The sequence below is a fragment of the Lycorma delicatula genome, chromosome 1 (genome assembly GCF_047948215.1).
Source record: "Lycorma delicatula isolate Av1 chromosome 1, ASM4794821v1, whole genome shotgun sequence".
Lineage (NCBI taxonomy): Eukaryota > Metazoa > Arthropoda > Insecta > Hemiptera > Fulgoridae > Lycorma > Lycorma delicatula.
Genome location: NC_134455.1, coordinates 103,498,290 through 103,515,830, shown reverse-complemented (window position 1 = coordinate 103,515,830; position 17,541 = coordinate 103,498,290). Strand labels below are relative to the sequence as shown.

General features: G+C 31.8%; 1 protein-coding gene across 2 annotated transcripts in view; it reads left to right on the top strand.

The window, feature by feature from the left end:
• Positions 1-17,541, top strand: part of Naprt (nicotinate phosphoribosyltransferase) — a 150,112-nt gene that overhangs the window by 33,170 nt on the left and 99,401 nt on the right. For both annotated transcript variants that reach the window (XM_075358641.1, XM_075358649.1), the window contains exon 3: positions 12,306-12,432. In XM_075358641.1, the coding sequence (XP_075214756.1) occupies positions 12,306-12,432 (127 nt within the window). The remainder of the gene's footprint in view (positions 1-12,305; positions 12,433-17,541) is intronic.

Below are 17,541 nucleotides of genomic sequence, written 5' to 3'. Positions count from 1 at the left end.
TTGTTTGTTAAGTGAGAGTGAATGGCTGATTCTTATTGTATTTTTTTATGCTGATTTTATATGTGTTAATAGAGCTTTTCTATTGGGCTCAGTTTTTTGATATTGAAATTTCTTTTGAAACAAAAAATGTATGGTGAACGTAATATGACAGTACATTTTACATGCATCTTGTGCCCGCCTAAAATCTACTTCTTCAGGATTTTCTGCTGTAATTTGCTGTAGGTAGATCCCTCTTTAGATTCCAAGAGTAGTCTGCTAACATTTTTGAGTTCCATTTTCCCTGGTATCGTATTTCCATTGTAGATATCTCCTGGTGAAAGCATTCTCTATGTTCATAAGTAATAGCGCCGAAATTGTTAGGGGAAAAAATCCAAATATGAATGTAAGAAATGGATTTTGAGTGATATTTTACATCCAAATTCTTTGTAGTTTTGAAGGAGTTCACTCACAAGTTCTCTGTAGTTATAGGCTTTTATGGTTTCCAAGGAAGTTGTTTTACCACATTTTGAAATGATTTATCATGCAGCAACATGAATAAATGAATAACATGCAGCAACCTTCAAGTTATTCAAACATTCTTCAAACACCGGATCACGCATTAGTTTTTTTATTTGTGGTCCAACAAATATACCTTGGTTTATTTTAGCATCGCTTATATTACGGAATTTGTTTTTTTGAAACTGAAACCCTACACCATTATGATCCATTGCTTTTAACAAATTTTTTGATTAAACCTAGCTTAATATGTAGTGGCGGAAGATAAACTTTTTCTAGTTTTACTAATGCCTAACAACATTCTTTTCTCCTACAGCTAGTAACTTTCTCTTTTTTAGCCACTGCTCTTTTACGTAATTGTTTTTCCTATCCCTGCTGTCCACTCGCACCAAAAGCAACAGAACTTAGTCTATCTGCTATTACTTTCAGATCTCCACAAATATTTCTCATACTGAATCCTACTCAATACAAGTTTCATATTTTCATAAGACTCCTTCGTGTGAACAGCGTATTTGGTTTGCTTGGCATTTCTCCTGCCACCACCCCATTCGGTCGCCCTAAAGCATAAGACCGAATGTCTGTGCCACAAACGACTACTAAGCCTCGAAACAGTTTAGGTACAAATGTCCTAAATAGCTCCTAGACCTTACCTAACAGCGTGAGCGGACTAAGTGCGGTGCCATACACCACCGGCTTATGTGTCCCAACCGCTCACTAGTCATATATTTACTAAAATGGGTAGGCGCTACTAACAACTAAAAATATATATGACATCCATAAATTGAAATTTACCTCGTCTAGACAGCAATTCGCTGCTACGCCTAGGTACCTTCCGCTAGCAAGTACCTGTCCGCCGTATTAAAGCGTATAGAGCCTTAATTAGCCATTTGTGGTCAGCCATACATCTCTAGGTTAGCTTCCCACAGCAGTGCGGTAGGAGTGTTTCCCTTAAGTAAACTACTGATGTCGGTTGAACAAAGCAACCGCATCAAGGAAATCCCACACGGTCCGACATTGCGGCTCTGGCTACATTGACTCGCCGCTTGTGAGTGGCCAATTTTCCCCTTGACTTCGAAGTTCCAGGGTGGCCCAGTCTCTGGCCCCCCAAGAGCAGGGTGTGAACAGCGGATGCTAATGATATTTTTGGGTATTTATTTCCAGTGTGAAGTAAAACCGCTTTCAAAAAACAGCTTTGACGAGTCAGTAAAAAGTCGCCATTCGTCAGGATGGTGCTTATGTCCCAAAGCTTTCGGTAAAGAGTCCACATCATTACAGTATACTAAGTTTTTGTACTGAGAGAAAAAATGTTCAAATTCTGACTGTCTGTCACGGAAAGCAGTTATTTTAGTGTTTGTGAAATATGCCATCCGTTCAGTCTTGATGCCAGTATTTCTGCTTAATTCTTTGATGAATTTAGATCACAAGCCAGATCAATTAATTCTGATTAATTAAATGGGGCTCAGTATATCTATTTTATAAAAAGTTAGGGTCTCTTTCTTCATCGCCTATTAAGTCAGCACAAGATTCGACATTTTCATCTTCATCTAAGTTCCACGTTTCTGGTGGTAATGGAATTGAAAGCTCTTGGCTATGTGGCACTGGCTGAATGGCAGAGGGAGTATCAAGGGTATTTGAAGTACGTCTAGTTTTAGCTATTACCCCAGATATCCTTTTTACACAAAAATAACAGTCTGTGGTGAGGTCCTTCGATTCTCTCCAAACCATTGGAATTGCACTCTACTGAATAACATATACCCGCAAATACAAAAGTCAGCTACAAAGCTGAATGTTACACACACGAAAACTCGGACTTGAATGAGAATTCAAAATATTTCTCTAGTCTGCACGACAGTTTATAAGTAAATATAATAATTACAGAAATAACTAATGAGTTGATTATATGTTTATAGTATGAAAGTAGGAAGAATGAGTCACATTCTTGTTCATTTTAATTAGTGCTTAAATAATAAATATGATGACTAATGTTGAACAAATCAATGTGACAACAATTAAGAGACTGTAATAAATAAACAAAAAGCTATATATAGTTGATAAATGATGTAATAAAATACGTTCACAAAATGCTATGGTTATGGAGTTCATGCGCGATACTACCTGAAAATATGAATGGTTGTTACAAAAAAACTAAGTCTGATAGAACTCTTACTTCATATTTAAAATCAGCATAAAAAATAGTTTAAGAATCAGATATGTTTGTAGTCCTAAAACGGCTGTATCGGTTTCCACGTAATAAGTGTAAAAGAATTCATCTCAAAAGTGCAATTAGTACTGGACGTAAGAGAGAAGTTCATCAGGGCTACGACTCATCATCTGGTGGGAGGAGGTGGCAACCGGAATCATCACAAGGCGGGTGTCTTCCCCTACGGGGGTTGGGATGGGCGTAAGAGACCTGCTGGTTGTGATGGACGGCCTTCCAATCGGGTATGTTACCGTTCAGAAATATCTGGGTGTAATCCTTGATGAGAGGCTTCAATTATGGGAGCACCTTCAGTTTGTCGCAAGTAAGGCTATAGATGCCTTATTTGGTGTTCATAGAGTCATCCATCTCGATTGGAGGTTGAATTTTCGTACCATGCGTATTCTTTACAAAGGTGTCGCTGAGGCCATAATGTTGTTCGCTGCGCCCGTTTGAGCTCATCGTTTACAATTCCAGTGTTATAAGGACATTTTATTGCGAACCTAGCGTCTCCTTTTGTTAGCTGTTTTCGGAGGCTATAGAACGATCTCGGGAGAGGCAGTCTGAAATCAACGACATAAAACCCATTGACATTCTAGCTACGGAACGTAGCAAGCGGTATATCTAAGAAGGAAAGCCTTCTTATTTCTGGGCGTATGCGAAAGATTGAAGAGCAAGGTTTTTGGCAAGTTAGGTGGAATGAATCTTCTACTGGTCGATGCACGAATGGTGTATTTTCAGAGTTAGGGATTTGCGAGCCAATAGGTGGGTTTCTCCCGATCGATACACAACACAATTTATTTCGGGACATGGTGCCTTTAAGAATAGTTTGACTTGGTTGATTTGGATTTCTGCCCGAACTGTAGAGTCGATGACATTGTGGACCATATCCTCCGTGCTCCGTGTATGTCCCCGGCACGAGGCTGAACGTGCCAGAATTGTTAGGGAGCTAGAGAGAGTAAACTCGTTTCTTGATCTGCGGGTCAGTTTGAAGACTCGCAGAGAAAGGACTATAGTGGCCGGCTTCCTGCGATTCCTTGCACTGAGCAGAACGGCTGAGGGGCTATGAGTAGAGTAGTACCCCGGGTGTCTAGGGACCGCCTGTATGGTTGATAGCCGGAGGTAGGCGTGTTAGCATCGAGCCACGGTTAGTTACAAAAACTATTGTGATTATTAGTATATTTGCTGTCGGTAGGACGACGGCTGCACTACCCAAGTATGGTTATTCATGCAGCCGATAAGTGTAGCACCGTTTTGACGAGGGCGGCAGTAAATTAATGAGCAAAAGTATCACTGTCGGCGGGATAGTGACTACACTGCCGAGGGCATTGATTCCCATGCAGCCGTGAGGTGTAGCACCATCTCGACGATGTAGTTGGAATTTGAAGTATAAAGTTGACTTCACTAAGGGAACTAGGAATAAATTCCGTTGTTGCGAAGAACATTTCTCGTGGTATATTATTTATTGTATTACCTCGAATATTATGAGACATTTACCCACAATAGCTTACTTAAAACGTAGAACTAGGCGCGGGGTTCGTGGTTTCGCGAACTCTGTTAGCTAGTTCAGAGGGCAACGAAGTAGGATAGTCAAGATGTCCGGGAGAAGCCTACAGCGAAGGCGAATGTTGAGTCATAATTCACTGATGTAAATGTCTACCGAGGCATTTACATCGGTGGTATCCCAACGAGGCCTGGCTTATTACTGTGAGTTGTAAAGCGTTGGAGGGTCAAAAGACGGCCTCCGTTAAAGTCCATCAGGGCAAGGAACGGGGAGGATAGTGTGGCGACCAAAATCGTCACAAGGCTCTTCTTCCCCTACGGGGGTTAGGATTGGCGTAAGAAAAAATCTGAGAAAAACAGATTAGTGGGTGTTAGATATCTTTATTCGTATGCTGAAAAGTCAGATTTCTTTAAAATCCTTCGTTAGGTGAGGTATCCAAAAGAAGGATTTCAAAAATTTACGTGTTAGAGAGATTCATAGCGATATTTTTCGTGGAAAAATAGTTTCAAATTTTAAATAACATAATGTACTGTTTGGTTACCAAGAATAGAACTTGAATTTGATAATTCAAAAAATAAAAACAAATACCAAATTAAGCATATTTTTTACATATTCTTCTGCTTATAACTGGTTTAAAACAAGAAAGTAGTATTTATATTCTTTTTAAAATACAATTACAGAAAAACAAGATTTAAACACCGTTTTGGTATTTGCGATTTTGAACATTCAAAATTCTTTATTTCGGCTTTTATTAAAAATTAATGTTACAATTTCTGACATCATATGGAAACCGATGTTGGTTTTAATTTTAACATTCGTTTGTAGAACAGAAATTGTAAAATGTAATCATCTATATTTAGAATCATTTCTTCATAAATGTATGTATCTTAGGTGCGGTAACCATATTGCTTGTTAAGCGATTTTACTTGACGCAGTCAATCTAAAAAAAAAAATGTAACCATTTCAAAGAATAGTATTCGTTCTAAGCCAGGATTAATTAGGAGAGTAAAGAATGAAGCGGTTTTTGTTGCCTTCTTTAATAAACCGATGTACTGTTGCGCATCAATATGCAAAGAAAGCACTTTTTAAATAATGGTGATATTCAATCCTAGAAGTGATATTTTCCCTCTATTTACCGCAGGGACTAACCGTATAATGAACATCATTACTCTAAAAGAAAACAACTCGTGCCATTAGTTTGTACTCTTGTACCCTATGCATCAGAGTCATGCAAAGTCATATCTGTGGTAGTGTAAGCAACGTAGTAATATACTACTTTCCTTACAAAACTATGCATTACACCAAGTCCGAGCCCTAAATATATTTAAAATGTGTATTCTGCTAGTTGATTGTGCGGGAGGAGCATTTAGCATTTCTAGTGTATTTGGCTAATATATCTAGAAGGATATTAACATTAGTTGATGAATTTTTATTTACGAATTTAGAGTCATAGAAAGCGTGTTTATTCCTCTGTATTTTTATTTTGGCTGACGTCAAAAATTCGCATGTTTTTGGCGGTAGCGATCTCTTCATACGTGCTTTAAATGAACTATAATAAAAACATTGAATTGATTTTCTTCTTTTCATTTAATCTGGTTTTCCGTTCACAGATAGCTAAATAAAAAAAACATCAAAAGAATCGCACAATTCTTTGAGTAATACTTTGCGAACTACATGTACCTTTCTCGTACGTTATATGCATTCTTTGTCATTTCTGTTTGTAACTATAGATAAGATATAAAAAATTATTTATGATTAGTTAAAATTTTATACAATTTTACAATTGTACATTGTATATACAATTTTATACCTTTATTATTTACGTCGCGCAACAAGGTCTGTAGAAGTTTATCTTAACGTTAAGTGATTTCTGAGACTGAATATTTTTTTGATAAATTTTATATGTTCTTTTTCATATAAATAAAAAATAACCTAAAATAATATAACAACAAAAGCAGATTATTTAATATGTTTATTTTACTGACATCTAACTATAACAAAGGACGGAAATTGTGCTTTATCAAAACCAGTACTAATACGTAATCCTGTTTCTTTATCGTCTAACAAAATTTTAGTTTTAAAAATATTTTGAGAAAGAATGTTAAAAGGGGTTCGAGTTTTTATCTGAAACTGAAAGCTTTTCTTCACTACCAATGATCACAAAATTGTGTGTTCAGATATTTAAAATAATTTATTCACCTCTCACTTAATTTTTGCTAACATCAGAAACAAGCAATTTTGTAAAATTTGTTGCACTAGTTTATCCATGGCTTTCGGCGATGAAAATCAAATTATACTGTAAACTTTTGAAATGACAAATCAAAGTTTTATAAATAACGTTTTTAATAATCAAAACGTTTTCATCGCTTTGGTAAGTGTTTATCGATTGGTGCTGCAGTTTCCAGTTATTGAAAAGTTCTCCATTCTTAAAAATAAATTTAAAAACATCAAAATACCACACAAACTTGTATATAAAAAAACAATGTTTTTTTTAACAATGCCTACATGGGGATGAAGGCGACCTGAGATACGCGTAAGTGTTAAGTCGCTCCTGAAAATGAAATGGCCATTTTCTAGATTAAAAGAGTCCAATGTCAGGCTTCCTAAGGAAATGTGGAATGAAGTAGTTTCCTGTTATTTTTCTTCAGTGAACGATGTATACTATTGTATATTGAAATGCCAAGTTTACCGAAATGCTGGTGATATTCTGCCCTACAAAAATGTCCAACTTCATTATGTCATTACTAATCTCGATGCTTCGAACGATCTTGTCTGTTTTCTGAAGAGGGTGGGTCATGACTAGTGGCAACTAGTGGGACTAGTGGCTCGAAGAAAGTACTTTTGAACAGTGTTCTGTAATCCGATTTTTACTTTCGGAAAGTGTACAACCGTCAGAAATATTCTCTAGAATGAACAAACAACACGGCAGTAGTTGCATGAACCGTTCGAGGTCTTATGCGTGGATGAAAAAGTTTAAAGTAGCTGCAAAAGCGTGACCGACGAGCATCTCCCCGGGCGTCCGGTAATAGTGCCAACCTCGGCGTTAGATTCTCATATTGATTCACTTATCCGAGAAGACTGACGACTTACAGCTGAACAAATTGCTGAAAAATGTTGAGAAAGTGTTTATACAACTCATTCCATCATTCAAAACAAACTGAACTACCGTAAGACTTGTGCAAGGTCGGTTCCCAGAGAGCTTATCATTCATCGCAAAGCCGAGAGATTTCGTATTTACATCGAACTCAAGAATAGTTTCAATAATGAAGATGATGCATTTTTGGACAGCATTTTAACTCGTGATGAAACTTTAATACATCATTTTGTACCGGAGTCCAAGCTTCAAAGCATGCAATGGAAACACTCTGAATCGCCTTCCATGAGAAATTCAAAACACAGCCATTGGCTGGTAAGGTCGTGTTAGCCATCTGTTGGAGTGCCCATGGTCCGATTTTCTGTGACTGTTTGGAGGAGCAATGCACTGTCAACAGCCTATACTACTCAGCCCTGATTGAGAACAAAGTCAAGCCCGCATTGAAGAGGAAATGTCCGGGATGGCAGAGGAAAGCCATGCTTCTTCAAAACAGCGCTTGACCTTATATGGGCACAATTGACACTGGAAACTATTGGCAAAGTGGGTTGAGGAGCTCCTATCTCATCCTCCTTACAGCCCTGACCTTTGCCCTTCGGATTTTATCTGTATGGTCTGATAAAAGAAGCTTTGTGTGGCATCAAGCTCAATGACAATGAAGAGGTAAAGAAAAAGAGTACAAAACTGGCTTCGAGATCAAGGTAAAGAATTCTTTGCTGAGGCGATAAAAAGACTCATAAAAATAAGAAATATAGGCCAAGTGCAGAGAATTTGGTGGGGATTACGTTGAAAAGTAGACAAAAAAATTGTATTTATTTTATAAGCCATTTTTGCTGTACAGTTATTTGTCTGTTTGATTATTGAATGATCCTAAAAAAAAGCGTTTTCCTGGTTTTCATAAAATTTATTTTTCCCTTAGTAATTTTCAACCGATTTAATTGAACATTATTTTTTTTCATTCTTTCTTACAAAAGAATATTTGGTTGAGTAATCTTTGTCCTAAATGATAGCTGTTTCCCATACTACCATCTTAAGATATTTATCTTTGGTATTTAATATTAAGTTACCGTAATTAGTTAACAGTTAATAAAGTGTGTATGGTTGACTGTGTTGCGTGAATATTGTATCAATGCTTATAGCATCTTGCAGGAACCACTTAGTGAAAGACAACACAATTTTGGTTTTATTAGATTTGTCAGATTAATTTGAACATTAATTTGTTAAGTTCATCACATAATCACATTTTTATTTTTCAGAGTTGCAATTTTTTCTGCAAATTTTTAAAATATTCATTCTTACCCCATCAACACGACAAACTCTGTTTTAAATCTAATATTAAATGTATTACAAAATGATGATTACTTTTACCATTAAAAAAGGAATGGAAGATAACTCAGGTTGAATTTTAGAATGAGTAGTCATTCCATCACTTTCTAGTGACAATCTCTATGCTCACCTGAAAAATTACGTCAAATAATTTGATTCTGTTTTGAAAGTTGGTTGAAATCAGTTTACTAAAAAGAAATTTATCTCTGATGATCTCCCTGCTCAGCCACAGTAGTGGCTGTGAGTGATAGTGTCTCAGCCTTTTCATCCAGAGGTCCCAGGTTCAGATCTCAGACATGGAATTTTTCACATGCTACAAATTTATATTTTCATATTTTCACATACAATCTTCTGTGTGAATTAATTTATCAGGCAAAAAAAAAAATGGCCAAAAAAACAATTCTTCTAATGCTTTCAAAATGAATCTATTTTAATCCTGATTGAAATATGACTCATATATGTAGTAACATAACAATAAAAAAACTGCTGCTTCATTAACTGAGTGAAGACTATAATTAAATGTATTAAATCATTATATATTTAAATAATCATCATTAGTAGATAATGTTAATTCAATTGCAATTCAAATGGTGTATTTTTAGAAGTGATCTCTGTACATTTTTCATAAGTTTAGTTTCATATAGACAAAATCTATAAAGTAGACAAAACTTTTCTTTGCGATTCATTTATTTTTTTAATGATTACTTTCCAGTAATCAAATAATCCATGATGCTTGACAGAAGAATGATTAAGAAATAAAGTAAGACCCTTGAAGTGATTTTTAACATTATTTCATTGAGATTGTCAAAGTTTTAACTAATCCGCAAAGACAACTTGACTAGTTTACATTTCCCTTTCTTTGGAATGTGGAATTGATATTATTCGCAGCCAGAATTTTTTTGAAGTAAAAAAATATGATTGGTTATTAATAATAACCATTATTACCTGAATGAAGTGATATTTGTAAAAGAAAATGTGATAACTGCTGAAGAAAAGAGAATATTTTTAATCACATTATACAAAAACTTTTAATTACTATTGTATGCTGTTGTTTATAAAACAAGCTGATGGCTAATCAGCTGATTTAATGAAAACTTGCTGCATTAAAGATTGTTATTGGATATCAAGGTTTTTTTTATTTTTTGGGGTGAGTTTCACATGTATCTAGTTAGAATAAAAGGTATTCAAAAAATAACTTGGTTGTTTTTCTTTAGTGTTTTTAAAGAAAAATTTCAGTAATGAAATAAATAAATAACTGGAAAGGTGATTGTGTTTTAAGTTAAGAGAATCTTTGAGATTTTATTGTTATTATGAAACTTATTAACAAAGACAAAGTAGAAAATAATTGGCATAGTATAGAAAAGTAAAGTGTGATTTATTTTGAAAGAATTATGTATTCTAATACAGAAACTATCAGAAGAATAAATAATTATTTGTTTAAATTCTGTGTAGTGATGGATCAGTGATGCTAAAAGTCAACAACAATAAGACAGCACAAAAGTCGGTGTCATGAGATAAATTGAATGGATTACAGTATCCTTTAAAATGGCACGGCATTATGGGTTTACATATACTTTCGTATCTGTCATAAGAAAGAAAAGATTTTTATATGTACTTGATTCCCGGAAGGGTGAAAGACTTAGCTGTATAAAAAAAAGGAATTATTCAGCATATTTGAAAACATCATGTGTGCATATATTGTGTGACTTACCAAGTCAGCAGAATGGAAAACATGCCTTTGTATCCATTTATTTTAAAAATTAATTGAAGTAATGTGCTACTGGTAAGAAGGCACTTAACGATTTGTTAGTGGAATGCAGATTGTGCTGAGCTTTAGCTACTTTACTTCTCAAATCCTCTCACTAAAAACACTTCAGTATTTTGAACTTGCCTGCTTCTTTGTAAATGGGACGTCATGTTTTAATTTCTTTAATGTACTGTTTTAAGGCATTAAAGACTGCTAAAAGTATTTCTTTCATCATACTAATTATGCTGAAATTGAATTGGATTTTATAAATATCTTTATATACTCCAGTGTTGACAACCATGTTGAACCATGGTGATTGAGAAATTTAGTTATGAGATATTAATAGACCTTTCATACACTATAAGATTTTGGATAAAAGCTAAAAAAGTTGTTTATAATGAAGAGTTCTTTGTATGCAGTTTTATTTGCACAGAAAAACTGGCTGTCTATATCCAGCTTCAATCTTTGGTTTGTTACTATTATTTATTTTTATTTACTTTAAATTTATATAAGAAGATTGTTGTAATCTTGTGACCTGTATGTTGGAATATTTTCTGTTGAATTCTGCAAAATTTTTCATTGATCTGGAAATGACCATCAGAAGGTGTGCTACTGTTTTTTTTCTCTAATAAAGTATGAGATTAGATAAACGTAGCTAATTAAGAACTATTTAAAACAACAACAAAATTAACTATTTATCAGTTCATCCTTAAATTAGGATTTTTTTTTAAGTTTGTGTCAAATGAAGATAATTTTTGAAAAGCTTAATATTCCTTAAATTGTTACTGGCATCAAAAAGTCAAAATTAAAAAAGAATTGAAAATATTATTTATCTCTTTTTAGGATGTTTTTGTCTTTTAAGGTTATTTTGTTTTTTAGATTTTTACATTTATTTTTATTTGAAGAATAAATAGTTTTAAAAAACATGGTGACTTGCTGTTTACAAGAAACATAGTAGTTAGAAATTTACATTTTGATAGAAATAAGGAATAATTAATTTAAATGAGCTGCTGATCCTTGAGCCTAAGACTCTCTAGAATGTTGAACGTTTTATTTTTTACCTCAAATTTTTCAACCAATTTTCTTTAAATTTCAGGTGAAAATACTTTTATTAAGAAAAAATGTTATAATAAAGATAAATTATTATGAATAAGACTATAAATGGTGTCTTGACTATTTTTATTTGAAGAAATATTAAATTCTCTGTAATTTTTCATTTAAAAATTCTTGTACAATTTATTGAGAGAAAATTTACAACAGAATCACCAGAGAGCAATTTTCGCTACAAAAAAAAAAAAATCCATTTGGTGAAGAGTAAGGCTTGAATATTTTATAAATATGTGGGAGGATTGTTATAATGTTTATTTAATCTTATCTTTAAGGTCTATGAAATCACTCCAAGAAAAAAATCTCAATAATTGCCATTGACTGGTTCTAATTTATTTAAATTGTTAAGTTACTGCATCACCTTCATCATTGTAAGTTAATTAGGGAGTCTGTATGAAGGCTATGCTTAAGAACTGCATGATATTTGTGATTATGTTATCTAATTAATGGAAAATTTTCATCAAACAATTAATATTTTAAAACTTAAAAATTATAAAAAAGTTTGTTTTTACAAAACCTCTTGTAAAGAGATTGACTTCAATTTTAAATATTTATATTCTGCAGTTATATAACTGTCATAATTCTATTGGTTTCTGAATTGGTATAATTTTTTTACACATTCTTGTAGAATGCGGTCTATAATTTTCTTTCCATTTATTATTAGAACGTATTTTATCATGATGTTGAATATTACTAGTAATAATTAATGCTGTTTCAGGATTATTGTTTATTTGATTAATTTGTTGTATAATAGTAATAGTTTTTAGTTTTTTTACAGTTATATTTTTTAAAAATAATTTTCTGCTGTTTGATTACTTTTATTTTTATTCTATTACAGATATTGAATATTTAAAGCAGACATTACCACAATGTGTTGAAGATGAATTCTTTGTATATTTAAGGCATTTAACTGTTAATGATGTGACTGTTTATGCTATTGAAGAGGGTTCAGTGGTTTTCCCAAGGTCTGTATTTTTTCTTAGTTTCTTTCTTTAGTAATTCTAATAATTTTTATTTAAAGACTTAATTAATGTTGAGAATGTTAAACTTTTATTGTTGTACTAGTTCCTGTATATTTAGTTATCACTTCCTATTAATATTTAATTTATGTCTATATATTAACCTTATGTTTTCTTTCAAAGTAATCTTGAAAGTAAATCATCTATTTTGAAAGATGAATTTAAATTTTATGATTTTTTTTTTAAAGTAGTTTAAAATAAAAAGTAGAAATTTGTAGAAAAAAAGAAAAGCAAATAATATTGTTTTGGAGCTAACAGAATTAAATAAAACCACCTTTTCATTGGTTACTCATATAATTTTTGTTTCTTATATCTACGAAGAATACACTTTAAAACTTTTTTTAATTTTGTTATTTTTTGCCTTTTGATGAAGAGTTCTTTTAAATATCTTTTTATGAAAGAGAATTAAAATGTGTTAATATTATGGTAAATAATATAATATTATTTTATAAAAATTAATTAATTATATTATATTAAATTATATTAATATTATAATATTTATAATATTATGGTGTTAATATTATTGCAATTTTTTCTGTATAAGTTATACAGAAATAAAGAATTTTGTTATTTTGGTACTAAAATTACTAAGGATGAATAAAATGAAATAGGCATCTGAATCTAACTGAAGTCAACAAAATATTAGTTTGTGTCAAGAGTAATTAAATATTTGAATGGAATTCTTATTAATAATTTTGCTGAGAGTTGCACTTTACAGCAGCAGAAGACAGACAATAGGGAACCCTGAAAAACAATGAATAAAGGTCGTTGAAATTGTTTTTCCAAGACAAGTCTGAAAATTAGATGATTATGAAAAGAAGAAATTTTTAGATAAGTTAGAAAGAGAAATTTGTGGCAGAATTTAAAAGAGAATGAGCGGATTAGTTGGGATCACATCAGTAATAATAATAATAATAATAATAATAATAAAATCATGATTACAATAGTCTTATTTTTAAAGTATTATGGTTTTCTAAAACAAATGATTGAAGTTGTAGGATGTTAGTAGTTGAATGTGTATTAGTTAATTGCATATTATATATATTGTGCGTTAATTTTATTTATATAGTTCATTACAGATGTAATGGATTGATGGGTGCAGATTAAATAAAAATAGGAAAGTAGGCTGAATATCTGTTTAGGAATTCTATAATTAATTTAATGAGTGTGCATTTTTTAATTATAACCTCTAAAAGTTTTTTAATTTCAAATTTATCAAGTTTATCACTTTATTGAAGGACAACCAGGTGTTAGGTGTATTTAAAATAATCATTTTGTTCTAATTTATGATTTTTATTTTATATAATTAATAAAATGCTTTAAATTACTTTAGATTTTTTTTTCTACTTGAAAATGTTAATTATTATGAATTGTGTTTTTCCATTTAAGGTCAGAGTTATTATAAATTATGCATCTGCTAAAATTAACGTACACCTTTGTGTTTGATCAGTTGCTACATTACTGAAATTTGTTTGATGGGTAAAAAAGTAATTCACATTCTTATAATGTCATTATAAATATAATGATATTGCTAATTTTATTTACTGTTTAGAAAAAAATTCTTGTTTTTAATTTATCTAAACGTACAAGATTATTATTGAATGTTAACCTTCATATTATTACACATGATTGTTATATGTCTTTATGTACAAATATTATTATCAATTTATTGCTACAGATTATTGTTAATTGCATAATTTAGTGTGGCATACACAGATTATTATTGAACATACATACAATTATTGTATTTGTAACAACAGAGCATAATGTCGACTGTGGAAAAACTATTTAATGCAATAAACTGAAACTACCTGATGTTCAAGATAGCCCCTCTGATGTAGAAAAAAATATCAGCTGCTCAAAAAGAATTTCCATTATTATAATCTCTTTTGTTTATTTCAAAATGTCAGCTTCACTTGAAACATGTATCATGGAAGATCACCATGCTGTGATTGGATTTTTATTCTCTGAAAGTGTAAAACCGGTCAAAATTTGCTCATGAGTATTACAGCAGTATCATAAAAAGTGTAACTATACAAATCTGTGTAAGTGGATTGAACAGTTAAATCTGGCAGAACAAGTGTTATGATTTCATTATAGTAGAATACTAGTGTAAGTTTTAACTGATACTTTGCAAAATTGCATTAATCTTATTTGCAACGACAGACAGAAAAATTTGAGAAATTGCTGAAATTTGTAATGCAAGTATTACCATTGACCATTCCATTATCCATGATAAGTTGATTGCCACAAAATGTGTTCAGAGTGAGTTCCGTGACAGTTGACTCAAAATCACGACATCTTAATTCATAATTAGACAAAAATTTAAATGACTGTTTATGAGCAAAAGGGAATGGTTTTTTTTTATTGCATTACAACTTGTGATGAAACTTGAATCATCATTTTGAGTCAAAATACAAATGTGAGAGTATGGGTTGGAAACATATGAGTTGGCTTGCCAGGAAATAATTCAAAACATATATGTCAGCTGAAAAAGTGATTCTAATGGTGTTTTGGGACTATAGAAGCCCAATTTATTGTGATTAGTTGAAAGAACAAGTTACAAACAATAGTTAGTACTATTATGACATGCTAGAAAATAAAGTGAAACCTGTAATAAGGAGGAAATGTCTTGATTCTCTTCCAAAAGGTGGCATAATTCTTCTGCATGATAATGCCCGCTTTCACACTTTACAAAAAATATGGAAAGCTGTTCAGAGATTGGGTTGGGAGGTGTTGCCATATTCAGCTTACAATCCTGAACTTGCATCGGACATCAGATCATATGGTATTTTAAGAACTATTCCAAAATCATTTCATTTGTAAGAACAGGAGTATTAATTTATCTGCAAAATAATCAGGTCTTTCATCATGTGATTTATTTTTATGGAAGATCTTCATTTTAAATTTAAATAATTTTTAAATTGGCCAGCCAATTGGTGCAGTGATTAACATTTTGGCTCTCGGATCTTTTGTTAGTGGTTTCAATTCCTGGCAAGTGTCTGTCTTTTTTCCACTAATCATTTCATTTTCTTTATTAAAATATGGTTATAATAATAATAACAATGATAATAATAATAAAAAATGCCATTCCTGAAGTTGTTTATCATACTGTGTTATAAGATATTCATTAGAAAATTTAAACATTTTTGAATATATAACAAAAAAAAAAACTAGAACTATTATAATTTCTTTTTTAAATTCAAAATGTGTTATTTCCTTAGTTGAAATACATTTTATTTTATCAGGAGGTCTGATAATGTCCTTGTACTGCCATAAAAAAAGTGGGTCCTGTAATTTTGAACAGTTGTTGAACAATTTTGAATTTTTATTAAGCTAACAGTTTTCTATTACATACATTTAAAGATGAAACTGTGAAGTCCATCTCTCTTAGTAAATTTTAAATTTGTAACTTTTGACTTAAAACATGATTTAGCAAGGAAATTTTATATAACATGAAATTAAAGGTCATATTCTGTACCATTTAGTAATGTTAACATTCTTTGAGTTTTAATCAAGAAAATGAAAATAAATACACTGAATAAATAATAAAATTCTAATTTTGGAGACTGAGAATAAATTTCAAGCATGGAAGGAATATTATAAATCAGCCTATAGAATTGTAACATGTGAAAGAAAATCGATGAGCAGCAACAGTTTGGAAACGTTTATAAATTTTATAAGTGCACTGATTGAATGAGTAGTCTTGCAAACTAATGTGGATAAAATTACAGGGCCTAATATTTTGACTGCAGAGATGGTTAAATGTGGTGAAACCAGTTGAAGAATGATTATGTAAAATATTTAAGCAGGCTTGAGTAAAATGGAATATCCATAAAAGAATGGTAAGGAAACATGACTATTCCAGCCCTCAATAAAGGGAACACTACAAAGTGAAAACTAAAGATCAATGTCTTGTTTCAGTTGTATTCAGGTTATAGTTATTTTTAAAAAATCCTGGAAAAAAGACAGAAAAGTTAAAAACGAATTTGTAAAAAGACAGGCAGAGTTCTGTCCTGGGTGGTGAGCACAGGTTTACACAAGTTCTCATTGAGTGAATTGTGAAAGAAAATAATAGATGCAGGGTTATATACTTGGTATTTCTAATCTTGTATCGGTCTTTGAGATAAGACACCTTATAAATTGTCCGGAAAGAACTGAAGGAAGTAGAAATAAAACAAAAATTGAAAAATATAGTATAAAGTTATGTAGAAGTGTGAAACTGTGAGCCTGAGGTAAGTTGGAAATTCAAAATGGAAAAGGTTCTTAAGCAAAGAGGTTGGCTGGTCTTATACTGTATAATTTAAAAAGTATATGATTGAATGTTGGAATTTCATGCTGGTTGGGAAGTACACTCATATATGTTAATTATACTACTTTAGTTTGTGAAAAATTAGATCTACAACAAACATTGTAGCATAGGCAGGTGAGCTATAAAAATGAAGGATAACACCGAAATAAAGTGGCAGAAAATAGAATTGATGATGAGATGTGTTAGAAGGATGGTAGGTTTGAACTAATGGAAAGTTTTGAATACATAGTCATTCACCAGAGTGGCAGACTAAATAAAGAGATAATGCAGTAGTTGAAAAAAAATTACAGATTTAAAAATGAATCTACCTATGTCTTTATCTTTACGTGTAGTACAAAAACTTGGACAAGTCTAGCCACAAAGCCACTTAATTCTAGTTTGTTAAAGCTACTGAATGACATTTCTAAGAGAAGTGAACTAGAAGAAATAAAATTATTAATGTTACTGAATGGGAAGAACTGGAATTACAGTAAAGAATTAGTAGAAAGAGTTGGTTTGGGCATCTGATCTGAATGAACCAACAGTAAAAGACAAGGCAGATACATAATGTGAGTCTAAAGACCATTAGAAGTAGGTGCCCAGAAGTAAGTGTCCGTAATGGATTAGCAAATTGTCTATGGAAAGGAGAATAGATGACTAACTTGAAGAGATTGTCTGAAAAATGAAATAAGTAAGAAATTGATTGGAGGGCTACATTGTAAGGTAACAAGACATGAGAATAATATGAGAAATAATATGAGAAA